Raw genomic sequence first — 24,353 nt, 5'->3', positions numbered from 1 at the left:
ATTGTAGTTTATGTTCAATATTATAGAGTATAATTCATTCGCTATTCATTAAATTTCAGTGTAGGTATTCTATGGGAGGAATCTTATTTTCCACTCCTCCAAGATTACTTGACAGATTTAATATTGTAGGAATATGGTTCCTAATATATCATCTTGGGTAACCTTCATTATCCCAGTATATTAGCTGCCTTATATGGTGAATCCATAGGATTTATGAATAGTAACATAGTGAAAAGTGTGATGCATAATATTCTATTTCTATGAGACATACAGTTAAATTATAAAAACCAAACAGAACCAACCAATCACCCGTTCGTTGTTGATAAAATGGTTTGGCTATTGTTCACACTACTGCTGCTCTATCTCCACACCTACCTTCTCTCAACCTTTTTATTCCCCTATGGGGAATATGGGGATAGAATGGGAATGGGAATGAGATAGGGATGGGGATGTGATAAAAAAATAGGGATGGGGATTGGAGATAGAACAAAAGAATGTCTGGTTGGAGGGAACGTGGATAGGGGTAGGAGAGGATATAGGAAAATTTTTTAGTAAAATTACTTTTGTACCCTCTCATAATTTAATTAAATAATATGTTTTAATTGTAAAAAAATATTAAATGGCTCCAATTTTTATAAATTATTTTAAATAAGTTATTGATTTATTTATTTTCTAAATAAAATTTTAAATTTATACATTTTAGACCAATACAATTTAATTATTTTATTTAAAATAAACAAATGTCCAAAATTAATTATTTTTAAATCACTAAAACTTTAATAAATCTAATATTTCAAAGAAAAATGAGATTTTTAATTTTCATCCAAAACATTATTTAAAAATTAAAAAATATCAATTTGAGAGGCATAAAGGTAAACACATTATCTATAAAGGGGTATAAAAGCAAATTATTTATCATGGCATACTTAATCTCACCCCAAATGAGGGGACTCCCCGAGCTCGAACGAGTTAATTGATATGTTTAGGTTTTTTTATAAATTTTTCTGAGGTGTTAGCAGGGACTGTTAGAATTGCTTTTAGTTATTGTGACCATCATGATCTAAAGGTTTAGATGAAAAGTTTTGTGTATCCAACTTTTCGTTGTGTTAGTGTTTATAAACACAGTAATTTTCATCCTACTTTACTGTTAATGAGAGTTACTATAGATCTGAATATAGATAGATAGATACATTATATATATATATATATAATCAGAATAATCTACTACCATTTGTTCATCAATGGGAAATTTTTGGTTCCAAAACTTATTTATCTAAAAAATATAAAATAGAGAAATTTTATGAAATATTAAATTATATATATAACATCATAAATTTAAATAAATAATTAATGATAATATTAATAATGATAACTATTTTATTTAATAATCTTATCATATCATTTTTAAATTAATAATTCAAAAAAAAAGAAATAAAAATTAATAAATTTTAAAAATACTTAGATTAGGTATATTATTTTTGAAAGTTTGAATTACAATCTTTTATCTTTTATGGAATATGGTTAATTTATTTAGTATCCCACTACTTGATTTAGTTATACTAATGAACGGTCTAAAATTATTATTAAAATCACTCCTTGTGATTGTGATTGTGATTGTGATTGTGATTTTGTTACCATGCATTTCACATGCTAAAACTAGTATATATATATATATATATTTTATATATTTGAAATATGATTTTTGAAAATAAAATAATTATATATTGTTCAGAATAATTTTGCATATTTGAAAGTTTTATTTCTATAAATATTTATAATGGCATTCCATGAAAAATACAATTAGAATCAAAATTTTAATTTATTCCTAAATTGAATTATACCAAATTTCAACATCCTTAAAATATTTTAGGTTATTATTTTTTACGAAAAATATAACTATGAAGTGTTCTATTTATAATTAAATTTCTGGTCCTAATTATTATTTACTAAAATTTTACACAATGATAGTATTAAAAATATTTATAAAATCATAACATATAAATTGAGAAAGCATGCCAAAAAATAAATAAACAATAATTATAAATATTTATAGATTTAGAATTATTTATAAATATTTTAAATAATTTTAAAATGAAATATTTTTTCTCTGAGAAATAGGTTTAGAAAATGGATTTGGACTTCTGTCCGTTTCCAATAATTAGGACCAGAAATTTAATTTTTTTTCTAAATTAAAAAATATTTCAATTTTGAGAAAAAAAAACTTACAAGTGTAATTTATTTCGGCTTCTGATTATGTTTTTCTTGCAATAATTTTAATTTAAAATAAATTTATATAATTATAGCATTAAAAATATTTATGAAATTATATTCTGCGTAATTAACATGTTTATAAATAGAATTATCTTTCAGAGTTTCCATAAATTATTACATTAAATATTTATCAATTTAAAATTGTTTGTAAATTTTTAAAATAACTTCAAATTTAAAAAAAATTTAAAAAATGGAACGTGATTCAATTCCTAATTATAAAATATGAAAACACTAAAAATGGAATTAACTAAATTTTATTTATTTGTAAGATATTAGATAATGACAATATTATAAATATGATCAATCTCTCTCTCTCTCTCTCTCTCTCTCTCTCTCACACACACAACAATCCTGCTCATTACAATCACATCTAAGGCTGTTCACCAAAAATCAAAACTCATCATGTTTTCCCTCCTAACAAAGTGTGTGCAACGTCAGAAGTTTGTTAAAACGCCAGATATGAAGTTAGTAGTCAAACAAAGCAGGGAAGATCTCATGAGATGGAGAAACGAATATAACTGCATCTTAAGAGAAGGGCTAGAGAAAACCGAAGCCAACTTGATCTTAGAATATGGGCATCAGAAGATGGAAGCCAAGGTAATATTTGGAAAAGGGCGAGAAAAAGCAAAAGCCAACTTCATATATATAGGTTTTACAGAGAGAAGCAAACGAAAGTGGAAAATTATTTATATCGTAGTTGGATAAAAGCAATTGAAAGTTTGTCTCGTGCCAAATAACATGGAGGAGAGTACGCTGCCGCATCGAGAATAATGAAGAAAATGACGTGGAACTCGGCATGAAGATTAGTATTTAGTAATTAACCAGTTCAAATTGGATTGTGAAACTTTAGTTTTTGTGTTTGGTAATGACTTGTTATAATAAAACTTTTTTATTTAAAAAAAATTAGAGCAAGATGTATGTAGTTTGTATTGCGCGCGTTCCGTAATTTTCTAGGTTGAATTAAAATTATGTTGTGATGGAAATTGCAAAGGTTGTGTTGTTCTACTAGTTCTTTCAATTGTTGTTGGTGTTACTATTGTTCTAGTATTTGAACTTTCTGCTCTTTGATTATCTGAAACATTACTTGCTCTTGATTCAACATTCATCATTATTTCTTCTATATTATAAATTTGATACACATTTTCTACATAATGATAAGTCACATTTTAAGCATGTTACTCTATGTTTTGTTATATGAAATTTATAACATTTATCACATTTTGTTTTATAATTAACTTTGAATGGTTCAAATTTATGTTCACATTTTTCAAAATTTTCAATCTGATTGTATTGTTCTAATAGATACTTTGGATTTATATCTAGGTTGTAAGTTTGTTTATTCATTTTCTTTAATCATAGCAAATATTTATAGAATCATATTCATTTTTTAATCTTGATCTGTAATTCCATAATCTATTTTGTTCTTTCAAATATTCATCTTGATGAAATTCTTTATATTTTATTTGTGTAGGTTTCCATATAGATTTTCCATTTTCATCTTTTTCTTTTGATTTGAATTTTACTTCTATTAATGATTCCGCTTGATGGTTAATTTGGTCTCTTAGAGTTATATATCTTTTAACTCCTTTTAACCACATACATTGTTTTGCTTTTAATTCTTCTTTTAAGCTTCTGTTTTCTTTTATTGTATATTTAATTGAATTATTTATTAAATCATATATTAAATTTATATCTGTTGAGTCTATTAATTCTTTCATATATAACAGCTTTCAATTGATCTAAATTGTTCTTCTAGAAATTCTTTCCATTTCTTTATTTTAATTATTCTTTGTTGGTGTTCTAATGGATATAGTTCTTTTCTGGGTATATATTCTATATTCCATTTCCAATTTCCATATTTATCATATTTTGCTGTTGCTATTTCCATTAATGTTTCTGAGCTTATTTTATAAAATTCTTTTCTTATTATATAATCTTTGACACATAATAACCATAAAGCTTTTCTATGTTTTATTTGGTCTGTTAAATTGGTGGGTAAATAACTTATATATTTTCTTACTGGTTTTAATTGTTGGTTAATTATTTCTGGATCTGTTTCATTTATTAATTCCATGTTATTCTTGAAGTTCTTCAATTTTTATGCTTTTATTTCTATTTATCATTCTTATACTTGTACTTCCATCGATATTTTCATAAAATTCTGCATTACTTGGTCTGGTTGATGTTATTGCGATTTTTATTGGTTGAATATTCCATTCACTTTCTTCTAATATTTCTGATGGATAGGTTTTTCCTTCTATTCCTTTTAATCCTTGATTTTCTAATAATAATTTTGCTTTTTTAGGTGTTAAAATATAGTTGATTCTACAGCTATTTGTTAATTGTCCTATGAATGTTTTTGTTATTATTAAATTTGCTTTATTTGAAGTCATGGTATATCCTTTTGAATTTATTATTAATTTTATATGTTTATAAAATGTTTCAAGTGGTACTAAAAAGTTTGGGGTCATATATATGATTTCTGGATTATCAATGTTTAGATCTACTTCCATGGATTCTATTGTTGCTTTAGTCATATTTTGAATTTGTCTTGTGTCCACTAAGCTTAATAAAATTCTTGTGCCTAATCCTTTTCTATGTAATCTTATCACTCCTAACATTAAGAGGCCTAAATGTATTATTGTATATCCTGAATATAATAGTTTGTTGTATGATTCTTCTGTTATTAAATCTAATATGATTTGTTTTTCATTACTTGTACAGCATATTTCTATTTCATCATAATGTTCATAAATTTTTGTTTTTGTTTCGAATATTCCATATTTATATAATTCTTCTCCTGTGATTAATTTAATATTTATTTCTCTTGCTTTATTTTGATGTTCTTCAATTGTATAAGTTACTTCTTTTCTTTTTTGATGTTTATTAATTTGGTTTGTAAATTTAAAATGATTAAACACAGAAAATCTTCTAATATGATCTATATTTTTTACTATAGTTTTTTCATCTAAATTTTCTAAATTAGACATAATTTGCTTCTATTTTGTCAAATTTTTGTATTAATTTTAATTTCCAATTTTTCAATTGTTTTTGTTCTTCTTCTGTTCCATTTTCTATGATTCTTAATTTTTCTGTTAAATATTGTTCTACTTCATTAAGCCATATATATTTTTGATATTTAATTTTTTCTTTTAAGTTATATTGATTTAGTTCTTCTAAAGGATAATACCTTATTTTAATTAATTCAATTTTATAATATTCTGTTGTTTCAAGTAGATGTTTCATTTCTTGGGAATTTTAATCTATATTCTGGTGGTTTTAATAATTCTTCTTTAGTCCAGATTTTAAATGGTGTTATTGGTTTTCTTATTTTTTGATTTGTTCCAATTTGAATATTTTTAACTTGATTGCATAGGTTGTCTATTTCAATTTTATGATTTTCTTTTTCTTTTATGCTATTTTTCACATAATCTAGATTTGATAAGATGATTTCTAATTTTAATAATTGTGTTTCTAGGTTGTTTAATTTTTTAATAATTAGATCCATTTTTGCATCCATTTTTAGTTTTTATGAGTCTGTTAATATTAAACTTTCTATTACGTTTTTGATAATTTGTATTGATACTTTTAATACCATTAATATTTTAGTTATTATTTTTATCTTTTGATTAATATTCTTTTTAGTTTTTATTTTAATATTCTTTTTAGTTTTCATTTTACGATATATAAATTTCTTAATATTGCCATGATATTTATCATAATTAATATTATTATTGTAATACATATTGCTTGTATTATGATTATTTTTTCCAATATTTCTTTAAGAATCTGATTCATTGTTTCTTTAGTTTGATTTATTTTATAATATCTTTCTTTTTAATATTTTTGTTGATATTATTTGTTTGATATATTGATAAGTTGATTTTCTTTTGTTGATTTAAGATAATAGTTGTTATACTTTGATTAATTTTTGTTTTTAGATTGAACTGAAATAAGATTTGCAGAAAATATAAAATTACTACTACTTTGCAGTAAAATAAAATTTTAATTTTAATACTACTTTGGAATAACTTGAAATAAATAAGAGAGAATACTTATGCAGTAACAAGATCCACAACATGTAATATGATAGAAGTTAAACTTGGTAAATAACCCTATTTGATCCATAATTATTGTAAGTAAAAACATGTTTTTGGTTTTTGTTGGTTTTTTAGTTTTTTGTGGGTTTTTAAAATTAAACTCCTTTTCACCATGGACATTCTCATGTCGGCTCATTCAACCTTACCGTCTTAGGACCTACTGACCTTTTCCCTCTAGTACTTGGGCGATCCTTGTAGAGTCTCCAGTTTCCAAAGCCTGAGTGTTCCACTTTGCATAATTACTCGGAAGTATAATTTTTTGAGATCATCTTGATTATCTTTTAATATATGAGAGTTCATCTTTCCAACTTTCAGAGTCCAGACTTACCTCCACACTCCTTTTCCCCTAAACGGACCTCCTGTCCTCTGGCGGGTACTGTTTGGTGCTCTACAGTTTGTCTTACTCTTAGATTAGTTAGAAAAACTCTTTATATAAAAGATACATCTTTTAAGCTCAAAAATATTTTTCGAAGATCTGTACAAAACTCATTTTTTAGATTTTTAGATATGGGTTCATGGATCAAATAAAAGCTATAATACCAAGGTAAAACTTACTATCTACATGTTGGGGACCCTGTTAAGGGTTTTACCCCTGCATGGTAAACATTACCTTGAGGTTTTCGAGGAAGGTTACTGTAGCTCTGATACCACTAGATCCTACAGCAGCAGCGCCGTCGTCTGGATGACGATGAGGATGTTGGGGATGCCGTTCAACTTACTCCGGGGGGTTCATCCGGGGTGAAGTAACGGTTAGTGCGGAAGCTTACTAAAGAGAGTTTAGAGAGGAGGGAGCATGAGAGATGGAGGCAAGAGGGAAGAGACAAGAGATGTATTCAAATGAGGGACTTCTTTATTGCATAATACTTAGGATGGGTGGATACAAGGATGAGGATGATGCTAGGACTATAATGCCCAAGAGGTGATTCCTCTCCTTACAACACAAGGGTGCCTTATATAGGCTCCAAGAGACTTAACCCTCAAGCAACTAAACTCATGGTTAGCTAACTTAACCATGGTTGGACACTATTACAGACAAGACACATACCTAATTGTCATGTAGCTAACATGACAATTACCAAACTTATTAAGTACAAGCATGCTCTTCAACAGTAAAACTACTGTTGCTACAGTTGACCTCGGTTCTATATTTTGACTCGTTTTTGCATCGGACAAAAAAATAGGTTAATTAGGCCCGCCGACCGGTTTACTTGGGAATTGGTTGACTCAGCCGATTTTAAAGGGTTAAAAAAGTAATTTTCTTTCAAGAGAACAGAGAATAAATTAAGGTAATTAAAACATGGGAGGAGAGGAAGTGAAAAGGATAAATGCAGCGGTGAGAATGCCTGGCTAGAGGAAGTGAGGGTAGAGAAAATGAGGGAGGAGCACAAGAAAAAGAGAAAAAGAGAAAAAGAGAGAGATAAGGAGAAAGTGTGTGAGCCGCGTCCTAGGAGAAGTGTTGGGCGAGGAGCATGATAACCCCTATGCTTTTTGTCTAATATATTTTATATTTTTAAAAATCAATGACAGTAAAAATTTAAATATTAAATTTAATTATATTTCAGATATTTTAAAAATTAAAAAATATATAAAATTAAAATTTTAAATATCACATATATATATATATATATATATATAACTAATTGTGTTTTTCAATTATTGACATAGGTTATATTATTTTATTATTATTGTTATTAATTATAATAAATTTTTTAATATTTTATTATTAATCTCAGTTCAACCTCGGTTGAACCCATCGACCCTGAGTTTGACCGAGTCAATGCTTGAGCTGGGTTTAACTGCCTTAGTATTTTCTATGCTAGTAATTAAAGATATCATGTATTATGTTAGGAAATATCATATTAGAGATGATTTATTTCTATTTTAAATCAAGCCAAAAGAACAATTAATTGATGAATATATGACATAAGTAAACCACCAATCGTGGCCAAATCTCAAAAACAACATATAACTAGAGAGGGCACATGCTGACATATGGCCCGAGCCAGAACTGTCCTAGCAAAACCCGCTGGGTTGCATGCAACTCATAACCGCCTAGCATCTCTAGGGGTTTAAACTCGTGACCTCTCCATGTTTAAAGTGATGCTCTAACCAACTCATTCAATGATTCATAGTGGCTTGTTATAATACATAAATAAGATATATACATGTATAGGTGTTGGATGTTAATTAATTATAACAAAATATTTTTGTGTATTTTGTGCCTGCAATAAAGTTCTCAATAGACATTTAATATTAAGTAAAACACGTTAGTCTTAACCAGTTCTCAATTGTCATTATTAAATATTGAAATGTAGTTTACATAAATGATTGGAAGCGCGCTTTAGTTTAATAACAAAAAATATAGACAAGAAGCCATGAACTTGTGACTTTTTCATGACAAACATAATGAGCATAAAATTAACGCCTTAAAGTTTGAGACCAAAAGGTAATGCTTAGGTACGTCTCAATGGTTATAAATAAATGAGTGAACGACAACTCCAATAAAAAAAATTAAAAAATTACACAGGTATTTATTTATTACATTAAAAAAAATATAAATAGCATAAATAGATAGATAAATGAATTTAATGCAAGACATTTTTTTCAAAATTATTTTGAATTTTTTTTAGTTGCCTTTAGAACCGGACCGGAAAGTGAACCAGACAAACAACCGGGTCATGGGTCAATTGGTTGGACCGAATGACCCGGTTTGGTCGAATTGGATGACGTAATATATATATATATATACAAGTATCAATTATCCAAACCCACTAAGGCTAATTCAAACATGATATGCCAACATGTTACTTAACATGAGCATGATATGTAAAATTATCATCCCACCAATTCACATGTGAAATATATACATTATATAAAGTTGATCCCCTAAGAGCCTTGACATGCCATTTGGAGCAATATGATTGGGTCTGGGTTTTTTTTCAAAAAAAAAATTATATATTTGGAAGACCAAGTTGAGAAATTGATTTTAATTTATATCTTCAATTACTTTTTAGCCCAGTTTAACTTATCTAACACGAAAAAAATGAATGATAAGGTTTTCACCAATCCAAGCACCAAAAGAGCTTCCAAGTTGTCTCTCCGGCCACAATTTTGAAAAAAAATAATGTACTCCTTCATGTCAATAAATCATAAATTATCAACTCACATAAACTGGCCAACTTTACGGCTTTTCATTGCTGCACAAAAACTTTCACAACTGCAAATAAATAAATAAATAAATATATATATATAAATATATGTATTCATAATGCAATTAGCTTAATGCTATGAATAATCAATGACATTACCAGGCACGTAACATTTTCAGATCATGAAGAGATGTAAAAGATGTTGAAGCGATATATGCAACGATTTCTTCAATAATATATTGAGGGATAACTCCAAGAAAATAGTTACAAGACTTCTCTCCCATTCTAACATAATAAAAATAATGATCATTAAGAATTTGAGAAAGCAAATTGAAGACAAAGGAAAAGCAATAAACATTGGAGAAAAATACATAAAGAAAACAAAAAAAAATAAACCTAAATAATGAAAAAAAAAATGTTGTAACAAACTAGAGAAGAAAGATTGCCACAATTCCAAACTCCCAACCTAAGTTATTAGAAATGGATGTATATATATATATATATATATATATAAACAAAAAAAAACATAGAATAATTTATTGAGAGAATCAAAAATCAAAATCAAATCTTAGCAAAAGGAAAAAATAAATAAAGGAAAAAATGCATTTACTAAATACACCTCCTGAGAGCGAACATCATAAAAAGAAAAGCATGCCTAAGATTCTGGATAAAGATATCTGAAAAGCATTAATTCAAGTGCATGTCTACACAAATCCAAACAATAACAATATGAATAATTTTGTAAATAATTCTGAAACAAAAACATTCCCTTAAAAAACAAGAAAAGAAATGCAAAAAGCATTACACCATTGTTACCTTAGCACTTGAACCATAAGTATAACAAATTTATCTTTAAATATATTTGTTTGAACTATATAGTAAAGTTTAATAGAAATATGTAAATAATGAAACCTTAAAAAAAAGAAGGAGATAGAGTGTTAGAAAGAAAGAGAGACAGAGAAGGAAAGTGATATGATAATGATGACAGATAGAGCAGAGAGCACAATTAAGACAACATGGAATGATTATTTCACCATAGTTGATTAACAATGCTCTCTCTCTTCTATCATCTCCTCCATCTTCATCATACCATCATGTTTTATATACATGCATTTGTCAAATCAAAAGCATATATTAATACATACATATATATATATATATATATATATATATATATATATATATGTATGTATCTGAAAATTGGAATAAATAGTGACTCAAAATCACTATTCCTTAAGAGTTTGTCTTTGTTGCACATTTGATCATTCCTTATTGGTTGAGTGTTTTGTCTTTTTAATGAATTTGCTTAAACCAAAGCATGACAATCTCCTCTATCATCAATACCTCTGCTGGACCACTTTAACATCCTTCCCGATTCCCCATTATTAGTCAACGCGCCAATGAGAAGCCGACAACAATATAATATGAGGAACACCCCTCGAGTGAGCATACCCGGGCATTACTTTGCATTAATTTATCCCGCCAGATTATTTTAGGTTTTGCAAAGAAAGTAAAACCATTCTTCCCGATTCCCCGTTGTTAGTCAATTGGCCAATTAAAAGCCGACAGCAATATAATGTTAGGAACACTGCCTGACACCTATTTCTCTATTCTTGAGGATCAGTATACCATCAAATCGAGAGGGTTTTATCAGTGATTGTTTTTTTTGTAACCCTAACCCTACCCCTCAATGACGCTGCCTCCTCCGCCCCCTACGCTCTCAAGCGTGCCACCGATCCCGCCGTTTGAATAATATTCCCCTTCTGCTTCATATGTAGTTGTGTCTAGCTGTCTCTAGATTTGTAACATAATTGGCAAGAGATCTTTGCTTGGATTTTGTTTTCCCTTCCTACCAAAAAATCCAGATCATCATTTACATATTATGATAACATATTAATGTCCTAGGTGTTTTTTTTTTTTGGATAGGGGCTGGCTTGCATGAGAGTATAATTAAGCCACAATTGTTGATCCTTCTCTTCTAGAATCGTACATTTATGTGAAATTCATTGAACTTTACAACCTGTAAAGTAGATTTTGTGTGATTTATCTTTGACTTTTCGCACCCTTATACAGGAGAAAAAACATAAGATTTTTTTAATACAAGTAATATAGAAATCTTTTGTGCAGCATTATAGTTATACATTATATAAAGTTGATCCCCTTAAATCCCTTCCATGCCATTTGGAACTATTTGATTGGGTTTGGGGTTTTTTTTAAAAAATATAAACTTCATGAAAACAAGTAGGTGCACATAAGCAGTTTTTAGTTGTTCTTCTCTTTTGTCATTTTCTTTATTCATTACAATTTGTAATTTCTAATATTTATCTTTTAATAAATAAAATTTATTTATTTATTATTAACAAAATTCAGAAATAAATGAGAAAAGCACTTGATAGAATATGGAGATAAATAATGGAGATCAATAAATAGACAAATAAATAAAGCAAGCATAAGAGCAGTAGTTTTATTTATCATGGATAGTACATAATGATACTCACATAATATTATTACACAACCAGTGCTCAAACATAGATATATCAATCCATGGAGCTGCTCATCCTCACTCTAGTGTTTTTCCTCATCCATGGATCTACTCATCCTTCCTCTAAGGATGTCCATGTCCACCCCCATGTCCACCCCCACCTCCACCTCCATGTCCTCCTCCACCACCCTGTCCATATCCTCCATGTCCTCCGCCACCATGTCCATATCCTCCACCTCCTCCGCCACCATGTCCATATCCTCCACCACCACCTCCACCATGTCCATGTCCACCTCCACCTCCACCTCCACCTCCCTTTCCATATCCTCCACCACCATGTCCACCTTTACCTCCGCCTCCCTTCCCATATCCTCCACCACCACCTACGCCACCTCCCTTCCCATATCCACCTCCACCCCCACCTCCCTTCCCATATCCTCCACCACCATGTCCTTCTCCACCACCTCCATATCCTCCGCCATATTCCTCATTCAAGGTCCTCGCCGCCGAGGACAGACTTATGGCTACGAGAAGCATGAAGCCAAGAACCAAAAGCTTTGTGTTCTTAGCCATTGTGGATGTAGTAGTAGTAGCTAGCACAAGTAGAAGCAAGGGATGTGGAGCTGCAGAGTGGAAGGGAGGGCTATTTATAAGGGTTTTCTTGCATGGGACGTGGCTTTGTTGGATGTTACATTTTAACTACTCCCCATGTTTGATATGCGGACTTTTAAAACGCGCCAAAACCAATTTCTATGCTTTTGACGATTTCTCACATAGTAACACATAATTTTTTATTTTTAATTTTTGTTTATTTTTCAAATAATTTTAGTTTATGTTTCAAACTTTCAAATAAGGATTTCAGGTTATATAAATATAAAATAATTATTATTATTTTTTAAAACCGTCAATAAGGGGACTTTTAAACGCTTTGAACTTGTGATTAATGATATACTAAATTAAATACCCGAGCTAATGCTGCGGGTTGAATATATTCAAAACAAAATATTACAAAGATAATATCAATTTTGAGAGAAAAAATATCATTGTTCATGTCAATTTTTTTAAATTATTTTCAGTATGAGAAGTATATCTGCAAGATATTAAGAATATGTTGATTTTCATACCAAAATAATTAAGTTTTTAAAAATATTTATTAACTTTAAAAATGGAATTGAAATTATAATTCTATTTGATATTAATTAAGCTAAACATAATCCATTGATAAAAAAGATTTTCTTTAAAACTATTTTTAAAAAAAAATCTTTTAAGCATGTATTTTTATTAAAAAAAAAGGTTGAAACTTTCCTTATTGATCAATTCCATAGCAAAATAATTCTTAAAATTATTTTTTTATACTTTTTTTTAATACTTAAGCCCTTTTAAAATATGGAAATTATGTTGGGAAAAAAGGGATGTTCTCTACCATCCTATCATTGATTTATATTATATTACTTAGTATTGCAAGAGATATGGAAAGTTTTATTTAAAAACATACATAATTTCCAATTCGTAAAAGTGAATTGTTCCCATTTAAACATGAAAGGAAAATAAATAGGTTTTTTAGTAAATAAATAAAACAACTATCCAACTTTTCCTAATTTTATTCTTTTCTTTTTTTTCACTTAAATCTAAATCTAATATGTGGGAAAAAACAACCTTAGATCATATCTCTATTTCAAGTCTTAATAAACAATTTGGAAATTACTAATGAAATTAAACACTACATGTTGTTCATTTGACCGTATTTAGTCATTATAATTCTATTAAGTTATTATTGTGAATTTAAATTGGTCTCAATACTATAAAACAAACATAATGAAATAAATATCAAGTAATTTATTTAAATTAAAAGAAATCTATAATGCAAGACATATGAAAGTTTGTAAGTATAAAATATACTTGATTGCAGATAATCTCAATCTATCAACCTATACGTAAATTTTATTTTAGAGTAAAAAGATGGATCTTGTTACACAATGCATCATATACTTACATACTTTTATAACCAAAGGATAATTTTTTTTTTATCTAATTTACTGTATAAGAGTACATAAAAAGTTAATATAAATCCAATGAATATGGAAATGCTAACAGATGGCAGTGTAGCATCAATTCTATAGTCCCAAAGTCAATAATTGTGTCTTATCTTCATCCAAAAGTGAGACCTGCACACATGAATTCAAATAAAAATGACTGGATTTTCAAATATGCTTAAACTAAGCTATCATTTTATATCTTATCTGTTCAAAAGGATTGGATTTTCAAAGATGCTCAACTGATTTTTTTATCAAATGAGTACTAACCTATCATTTTATATCTTGTCATTTAGATATTAGTTATCATTTATTTGCAATATGTATTATTCCAAACTTGATTATTGTTATAAGTTCATAAGCTCACTATCTCTCTCTCTCTGTTTTTTTTTTAACCTCATAAGCTCATTTCTCTGCTAGGCCATAACACTGCAACTACCTTTTTATAGAACACCCTAAATTGAAAAGGAAAAAAAATCATGATTGTATAACATCACTAACCTATAGGAACCGGACTCATTTTGATTCATTCACACATCACGTCCAGGCAATAATATAAAAATAATTTTTAGTATTTAATTTCAAACCATTTAACCTTACTCCTTAAATAAGATTTATTTTTTTAAAAAAAGGACAAACAAGAAAAACCACAAACAAATCCTCTCTATTTTATATGCAAAAACAACAGAAATCATCCCCAAGATTGGCATTCAATACTGAGAATACATTTATTTCCAGGAATTTGCAAGAGGACACAAAAAAAAATATATCATTAAGTTCCTACATTTATTAAAATATTTTTTAAACATAAAAAAGAAAAACCCCCAAATCATGAAGAAAGAAAGGCCATAACTTTGTTAGTCAACACAGCAGGTTGATCACAACCAGGTTCATCCAAATGGAAGACATGATCCATACCATGAGACATAACCAACTCAACACCATCCACCCACTTCTCCTTCAACTTTTCATAATAAGCCATTGCTCTCACGCTCAGCAAGTCCTTCTCGGCCACACGCACCATGATTTTCAAGAACGGCATCCGACCAAGATCCGGCGCTGTCTTGGCCAACGGATTGATCATAGGATCATCCACTCCGGCACTCGCCGGACACACCAGCATCCATAGCTCATCCAACCTCTTCTTCAGTGCATCTCCCACCTCCTCTCCCTCCATCTTTGACCCCCAAAAATATGGGGCATCATCATCATTCCTTTTATTTTCACACCTTACCAAAAATAATAATAATAGTAATAAATAAATAAATAACTAAAATGGGTTAAAAAAAAAAGGTAAATATCATATTACATCTAACACTAAAGAATCATAGTAATTTCAGCTAAAAATTTTGCAATCTAACGTCTAAGTGAAATTACCTTCTGAGCCTTTGGCTCCAGCACGCATGGCCATATGGTGTGCTATGTTAGCGCCGGCACTATCTCCGGCCAAGAACTGCCTACTCGAATCACCAAAATTCACCAACCATGGTTCCGGCACAGCTGTGCCACTGTCCAACTGATGCACCACCCACTTCAATGCTTTCCAACAGTCATCATACGCGGCCGGGGAAAAGAAAAGGAAGAAGACGGATCTGCAAGAGAGCTTTTTTATTAGGGCTTCATTTATTTGTTTGGGCTGAAAATTTTTTGAGTTTGGATTGGAGAAAAATTACCTGCGCCTCCTTCGCACTCCACTCCACCCTCATCCTCATCCTCCTCTCCTCCGCTGGCCTCTCTTGGATCCGCCTCCTATGCTTTATCCTCTGCTCGATCGCTATCACCTAGGAAATCCGCTATAAAGCGGCTTCTCGAACGGGATCACGAGGATGGGATGCTGCTCGCGCGGTGTGTGGCCGAGTTGAAGAAGAAGGCTGAGCGGCTTCTCGCAAGGGATCGGCAGGATGGCTCGGGAAGAGAGGCATTGTTAGATCTAGGGTTAGAAGAAGAGGGCAACAATTATTTAGATCTAGATAAACCAATCATAGTAAATTAAATGTCACACAAAGAAAAACTTAGATCTAAATCAACCAATCAAAGTAGGCCAAACGTCCACTCAGGAAAAAACTTAGATAAATAGTGAATTTGGGGGATAGGATTAATATGAAGTATATATATAACTTACGTTATAACTTATTATTATTAATTTAATACTCTTTTGTTGTAATTTTTTGTGTGTGTGCGGGCCCGCTTGCATGGAGTATGATCAAGCCACAATTGTTGACTCTTCTATGTTAAATGTAAAATCCATTGACTTTTACAATCTATGAACTAGATTTTGTGTGTTTGCCTTTAAATTTTCACACCCTTATACAGGAGAATTTTTTTTAAAAAAAAAAACACTACTTCAATTTTTAGAAAAAGATGTTATTGCACAATTATTTTACAATAACGTTAGTAGTTTGTTTTGTCTTAAGTATGGTGTATTGAACCTATTTCCCATTAAACTTTATATTTTTTTCATAATGATAATAAATAAAATTGATTCGTAATCCAAAGATGTCCCTAAATTTTAAATATAAGGACGTCTATAGTGACCACTGTATGACATCCTGACAACACCTATTTTCTAATTCAATTCTTTCTCTAAATATATATATATATATATATATATATATAAAATTCAATTCAACTATATATATAGAGATAGGATACTAAACAATCTTGCAGCAATTAACATTGCACATCTATGGACATGCTTGTCTTACAATGCATCATCTTACCCCGTCATTAGAGAAGACGATGTAGAGCATCGACAGGGTACTTAGGAGTACGAAGGAGACCATGGGAACGTTATGCGGCGGAGATTAGAAACCCTTTTACTAAGAAAGACATTGGTTAGGCACATTTGATACACTAGAAGAAGCAACAGTGGCTTATGACATGTCGTCAATCACCTTTAGAGGTATCGATAAAGCTCAGACTAATTTTTGCTATAAGTTTCTCACTATGCCTTCTCCACCTCCTCCATCGCTGCCTCCGTTACCTCTTCCTTTGGAGAAAGAGAAGAAATATTGTTTAGAATATAACTTGGAGATTAATGATGATCATGATCATTTGGTTGATAGAGATGATGATTGGATCAATATTACCACCATTTTGCAGAGTTTTTGTCAATCGAATGCATTACTTTCGTCTTTAATACTGTAACGAACATGTTGTTCATCACTTTGAATGATGTATTGCAAGATGAAAGCTTTTCTATTAAGAAGAATAAAATAATTAATGTGAATTTTGTTATGAATGAAATGAGTTTTTTTTTATAATAGAAATATAGTTTGATCATCAAGACCTCTGTGAAAGTCATCAATATATATATATATATATATATATATAAACAAGTAGCATTAATTCTCAAATGGGTTATTAGGTAGCATATTCTTTCATATATGATCAATTAATATATGTAATTAAAGTAATTAATACAATAAGTTGACAATTGGTGGTTGTATACTATAATGCCTTTTAAAAAAAATATCAAATGAATTTCTTCCATAATAAATATTAATCAACCAATATAATAATATCTTTTACATATACATGGATTTATATATATATATATATATATATATATATATATATATATATCTTAACTAATAGTACTCCCTAGGCTCTCCAATTGGCATTTGGACTTTCAAGATTGGTTAAACAAACCAAATAAAATTACTCAATAGCCCTTACACTCTCATTTAAACCTTTCCAAATGAGATTTCGGAATACATATATACATACATATACATACTATAAAGTTTATCCCCTTAAAAGCCTTTACACTCCATTTGGTGTATGTTGATTGGTAGATTTTGAATTTTTTAAATTTGGAAATTTTATTATGATAGATTGCATTGGAATGGATTGATGAGTCTTGAAGGGATGGGAGCCCAACTTTGTTTTTGGTCTAACCTTTTAAAAAAAAACTTAACTAATAGTCCTCCCTAGCCTCTCCAATTGACATTTGGACTTTCAAGATTGGTTAAACAAACCAAATGAAATTACTCAATAACCCTTACAATCTCATTTAAACCTTTCCAAATGAGATTTTGGATATATATATATATATATATATATACACATATACATACTATAAAGTTTATCCCCTTAAAGCCTTTACACTCCATTTGGTGCATGCTAATTGGTGGATTTTGAATTTTTTTTATTTGAAAATTTTATTATGATAGATTGCATTGGAATAGATTGATGAGTCTTGAAGGGATAGCAGCCTAACTTTGTTTTTGGTCTAATCTTTTAAAAAAAATTATTATGTTAAAATTGATTGATGAAATTTGAGCCTAACTCCTTGCCATTTGGAGCATGTTGATTGGTTTTTTTTTTCAATTTTTTTAGAATTATTGTTATTATGTTAAATACATAGAATAAAACTCCATGCAAAAAACATGATGAATTTAGTCATTTTTTACAACCATCATATAATTCCAAACAAAAAAGAATTTAAGAAAAGATAATTTATCATCTCCATCACATTATGTTAAAAAAATCATCATAACTATTTTATCAATAAAAGACTAAAAATTAGAAGAATCCATCATCAATCAGAAATTTGAGAAAGATTTGGAAGTCAAAATTTTAACATAATTCTAACAACTTCAACAATAAGATAAAATAAGAGTTTAAATCAATAAATATTGAAAAATTAGTTGAGTAGTAAAAATTTCATATGTTTTTTGTCAAAGGTTTATATGAAAACTAATACAAAAATAAATATCAAGTTCTTGACAATTATTGTTGATTGCCTACAGTTTCATTGTGATAACAGGATTACATTTCATCTGATGGAGTTGCAACAAAATTGAATTGGGAGTGTTAGCAGCTTCAATACTCCTAGAACAATGAAATGTATGCGAAAAGACAAAGACATGAAGAACAATGTTATGAACATGTTTTCAACACTCAAATGAAAAACATCATGAAGAACTTGTTAGCCTAAGTCCAAACTTATTTTTCAATAAATAAATAAATTACTAAACAAATAAATGAATGAAAACAATGAAATTTTAAACATTGCTTCAAAATTCCATTACAGATAATGTTGTACCCGGTCCAAATTTGGACCTATGATCTTCTCTTATTTTTGTGAATACATTAGGGTAAAATAGTCATTTTGCATTTGTAGATTTTTACTGGATTGCATAGTAGGATATGTGCGAAAATCCTGCCAAAATCCGGGGGCAATTCCGTCATTTGGATCCATTCTCTATTATTTTTCTATTAGGGAGGGCAATTAGGTCATTTCCTATTAGAGAGAGAAAAATGAATGAGTGAAACAAACCACCTGGAACCTTCTTCTTTCATTTTCCTTCTCCTTGCTTCTTTGTTCAGCCGATCCTTAACCCTAGAAGATTTCCGCGTAGAATTTCCGCAAACTTAAATACCAAACTTATTCCTCTCTCACTCCCTAATCCGGTAAGCCTAAGATTCAATGTTTTTGTTTTGTATTTCTTCCGTATTTCTTTTTTTTTAGAATTGTATAAAAACTTTGATTTCTTCATGGATATGATGATTCATAGGCTTAAATTGAAGCCAATGATTTTATAATGCATGTATGAGAATGTTGTAGAAGAAAATTTTTGATTTAGAGTTGTAAATTGGGAGAAAACCATAGTATAAGGTTCAGGCTTTCATCGTAGCAATTCGGAAGTTACTGTAGCACCGAAAATTTTGAGTCTTTTCTGGTATTTCTTTGGTTCACATTGAAGCTCTTCATACCCTGAACTCATTGGAACTAGTTTTACTCCATTCTGAGATCGTTTGGATCCAAAATGACGATGTTTTGCCCTAAAACCCTAATGTTTTGTATTAGACATGTATAATTGTATTTTTATACATTTTCTTGTGATTATCATTATTATGTTCATTAGAATTTGGATTCCCTGCTTGTATCTAGGTGGCGAAGCGTCCTCCAAGGGGAAGGAAACCGCCAATCAGTGTGCGCGTCTCCACGCGAGGCAACATGTTCTGTGAGTGGGTTATGTTGAGTGCACAATTCTAATTGAGTATCGAAAATATTTTATTTGTTTTTCTGAAATGATTTCCATGGCTTTATCATGTTTTCAAATCACTGGCTATAGGAGAAAAAGAAAGTGTAGATGACTACTAGAGACTATGGTTTTATTTAAAATGACTTGTGGTTTACTCTCCGAAAAAAATCATGAGAAAAGCTTGTTAATGTTGTACTTACGTTAGTTGAGATTGAACTTGAGGATATACATGCTTGGTGGATGAATGGAAATTGCTGATTATTACAACAAGTTCATGGAGCTTATGGGTTATAAGTAAAATTGATTATGTATGTTCAATGGATGATTTAATCTCCCTAATGATGCATAATTTCAAGTTTTGAGGCATGATGTGATAAACATAGTACATGGAACCTGATGAAGTCTTGAATGCTAAGGTACATGACTACACTAGTATATTGGAATTGGAATAACTTGTGGAACCTTATATATGATTTTGGCTAGTCAGTGAGATTTATGCTAATATATTCTTTTGTAATATCCGAGAACCATGGGTGACATAATTACACTTTATGTAGTAGGATTCTCACAAATTGATGAGGTTTGTTCTTGTGAGCATAGTGTAGGGTGCTTAATTGTAGTTTGATCATATCGGGATATACATATGTATATATATATATATATATATATATCGGGTGGATGCCAATGATTATGATTATTATTCTAAATGGAATTTATTTAGAAGGTTGATGATGAATAGCTTGAGCTATATATGTGACAAGTGTTGAATTGCAAAGACTGAATATTCCTGTGAATTTTTAATAATAGTTTGATTTAATACATCCTTAGAGGAGATAGTCAACTTGTGAGTATTTTGACAATGAAATTATTATAGATGAAGTAAATATTAATGTTGAGGTAGTGGCACTATGATAAGGATCTAAGACATTGTTGAGTATAAGAGGCTCGAATAGTAAAGGCTTGTGAAAGTAAATACCCTAATGATGTAAAGTAGGATTTAATTAATGTATATTGGTAGGTGTAAATATATGTGATGAGATGAACATATTTTTCATGACTTGTAAAAGTATTTAGAGGTTGTGATAGACTAGACCTTGGGGATTAATCTTGTATTTGGAGGAAAACTTAGTGAGTCAAGAAAGAGAAAAGCTAGAATGATCCTAAGTAACTTGAGGTTTAACTAGAACAAAAGCTATGCTTGTTTTGATGCCTTTTATTGTATTTCTAAAAACTTAATGTTTATTTTCACACTCTAGGCATCAACTTTTAGAAATGGTTTGTAAAACCTTTCACTTGTATAAGCATGCTTTTGATATTTATGGTTATGAAAACAAAAGGGTTTTTATTTCTGAATGGCATGTTCTTCTAGATTGTGGATATTATAATGCGTTTAATATCGACTAGTTTTATCGTCTCAAAGCAATGCTTCGAGCTTCTGTGATATTATTGTGTTATTCTTGACATTTTGGACGTAAATGTTTTTGAAATGTATTAGCACATCGGGATTGGAATACTTTTTGAAAGTTTACATGCATTACTATGCTTTGGCTTTGGATTTGTGGAAATAATGTTTATTCCCGATATGTGAATGCTTGTCCCGGATAAGGACCTTGTGACATGAGTGATTCGGGATTGTATTATTGCTCATGACTACATGTTGGTTTGATGGTGACGGGCGGGCTAAGGCCTCACTCATCGCGAGAGTGGGTCCCAACGGGCCAGCCTTTAGAGGTGTGCGTAGGGACTGGTGCTGATTTGTCAGCATCAGTGGGAGCGTAGAGCCCCGATTGATGATACATCGATCCCGGTCACCACACTGGGACTCGTGGGCCAACGCTAAGGCGTGTAAGACTTTGACGGCTCTCAACTTAGTCGTGATGTGACGAGCTAAAGTTAGAGAGAGTGTTTTTAGGCCATTGTTTATTTGATCGAGATGAAATTTCAATATTTGAGGAAAAATTCTATTTTCTTTGCAATCGTATATTCGAGTGTGATCTTTCACATAGCATGTTTGACATCTTAATGCTTTTTCGAACATGTATCATGCGAATTGAGGGTTTTGTGATTATCGAGGACTTTTTATTTGTTTAAGTTGGTTTTTCTACTCATTTTGGGAAATTATATCAGTGCATTTGTTTTTATACATGTTGATGTTTTTGTCTATACTGTGAGAATTAATGTTTTGGTTTTTAAATACCAAGGTTTCGTATCCTCGTATTTTTCATTGTGTTGCAAATGTGAACGTTCTAGTTCATTTATGTTATTGTGAAAATGTGTTTATTGAATTTCTCGATTTGTTTTGATATTCTGTTAGATTTGTGCTAACCCATTCATCGAGTGACTATGGTTACTCACCCTCCTCCTCTTCCGTGTTTTAGTGGTTTTGGTCGATGCATGGCGCAGTGCTTGGCAATTTGTATCCCGAGTCAGGTTGCATTGTATGAGTGCAGTGGATCCACTAGTGTTATTAACTCTGTAATGTGATTTGTATATCTTTCACTTTACTATTGATTCTTCGAGTGAAAGTTTTGTTTTTGGTACCTTTATTATTGCGGTGTTGTTTAGCAGGAGTTTGTGAGCCTTGCGATGACTCGAGGGTTGAGTGGTGTGTGTCCCTCCTCGGGATTGTCGCGGCGGTTGTCACGTGGCGGGCCCGCGGGTCGGGACGTGACAGATAAGATCCATTACAGAAGTTCTGTAAACAAATTAAATTCATATTTCCATCTACAAACTTGACTACAAAACTCTCTCACTAATCCATCTTCACCTAACCATTCATTACAACGGATATCATCTACTTCTCGACCACACAAATGGCTCTCACACTCCCATCAATTTTTTTCTATCCATTTACATTCTATACTCCATATGATATCTCTAAATAATTTTGCTGTAGAATATATGCAATTATTTATCCTATAATTACCAGATTTTTTGCTTTCAAATGGTTTTGAGGCATGATCAACTTTTCCAGTAGTAACCATGTTGAGCATTGTCATGCCAGAAGGACGTGTTTCCTGATTTTTGTACAAAATAATTCCCCCTACATACCCAGCAAGTAAATGACATTTAAAAGCCGCATTTGTTAGATATTGGATACCTAAATCCATTTTCAACTTCATACAGTCGATCTGAAAAACAATGTTAAAAATATATTGTCAATATTAGTACTATAACTTATCTACCATGGAAAAAAAATGAATGATAAGTTTTGTACCAATCCAAGCACCGAACTAGCTTCCAAATTGTCTTGCCGAGTACAATTTTGAAGAAAACTAATATACTCCTTCATGTCAAGATACCATAAATTATCAACCCGCATTAACTCCCCAACTTTCCGACTTTTTGATGCTACATAAAAACTCTTACAACTACAAAAGATATATGTATATATATACTCATAATTCAAAGAAGCAACTATGGATTTTATGCTATGAGTAATTAATAAAATTACCAGCCACGTAATATCTTGAGATCATGAAGAGATCTAGAAGATGTTGAAGCAATATATGCAACGATTTCTTCGATCAATTCTTAAGGGATGATGTCAATAAAAGACTTGCAATACTTCTCTCCCATACTAACAAAATGAGAAAAATTATCATTAGTAATGTGAGAAAGAAAATTGAAGACAAACAAAAATAAAAACAAGCAATGAAGGAAATACATAGAGGTAAAAAAAATATAGACCTAGATAAGGAACGAAAAAGGTTCTAACAAACTAGAGAATAATGATCACCACAAATGCACACTCCTAAACAAAGTTGTGATAGATGGATGTGTGTGTATATATATATAGAAAAACAAAGGAAATAACACATAATAAATGTATGTAAATATATACATAGAGAAAGAAGAGAGAGAGAGAGAGAGAGAGAGAGAGAGAGAGAGATTGTGTGTATGTGTGTGTGTTTTTTTTCTTCTCATCTTGCTGGCATGGTTTTCCAGACGCAACTTTTTTATATTATTTGTTTGCATATGTTATTAGAGGTATCAAGGATTTTGTTGTCAATTCTTTGTCTAAGGAGGTAAGATTTGATTTTGATTTTCACAATTTTTTATCAATTCATATATTTTTCTTTGAGCTTATTTGGCAAAAAACTTTTTGTAGCTATTAGATGGTTATATCATTTGTCATAAGATTTTGCTGTTATAGGGCATCTGTATTTTACTTTTCTTTGTGTCAATTTAACAGTTGATGGTCATTGTTTTTCAAACATGGTTTTTTTTCTGTAATTTGTTTGCATCTTTCGACAAAGATATTAAGGATTCTGTTCTCAATGCGTTGTCCAAGAAGATAAGATTTGCTAAAAAATGGGTATGGA

The 24,353-nt window shown here is 30.3% G+C and overlaps 1 protein-coding gene and 1 pseudogene across 1 annotated transcript; both read right to left on the bottom strand.

Annotated features, from left to right (window-relative positions):
- Positions 1 to 12,125: 12,125 nt before the first annotated feature.
- On the bottom strand, positions 12,126 to 12,575 carry LOC120253828 (glycine-rich cell wall structural protein-like). Its single transcript, XM_039262047.1, has one exon. The coding sequence runs from the start codon at positions 12,573 to 12,575 to the stop codon at positions 12,126 to 12,128; it is 450 nt and encodes a 149-aa protein (XP_039117981.1).
- A 2,163-nt stretch (positions 12,576 to 14,738) lies between these two features.
- LOC120253826 lies at positions 14,739 to 23,350 on the bottom strand (annotated as a pseudogene).
- Between the last annotated feature and the right edge of the window lie 1,003 nt (positions 23,351 to 24,353).

This window comes from Dioscorea cayenensis, unplaced genomic scaffold (genome assembly GCF_009730915.1).
Source record: "Dioscorea cayenensis subsp. rotundata cultivar TDr96_F1 unplaced genomic scaffold, TDr96_F1_v2_PseudoChromosome.rev07_lg8_w22 25.fasta BLBR01000219.1, whole genome shotgun sequence".
NCBI classification, from domain to species: domain Eukaryota; kingdom Viridiplantae; phylum Streptophyta; class Magnoliopsida; order Dioscoreales; family Dioscoreaceae; genus Dioscorea; species Dioscorea cayenensis.
This window is presented reverse-complemented; position numbering and strand designations above follow the sequence as displayed.

What these genes read in the sequence shown, in the direction of transcription:
- LOC120253828 (XM_039262047.1), bottom strand. Translation starts at nt 12,575, where the DNA reads ATGGCTAAGAACACAAAGCTTTTGGTTCTTGGCTTCATGCTTCTCGTA.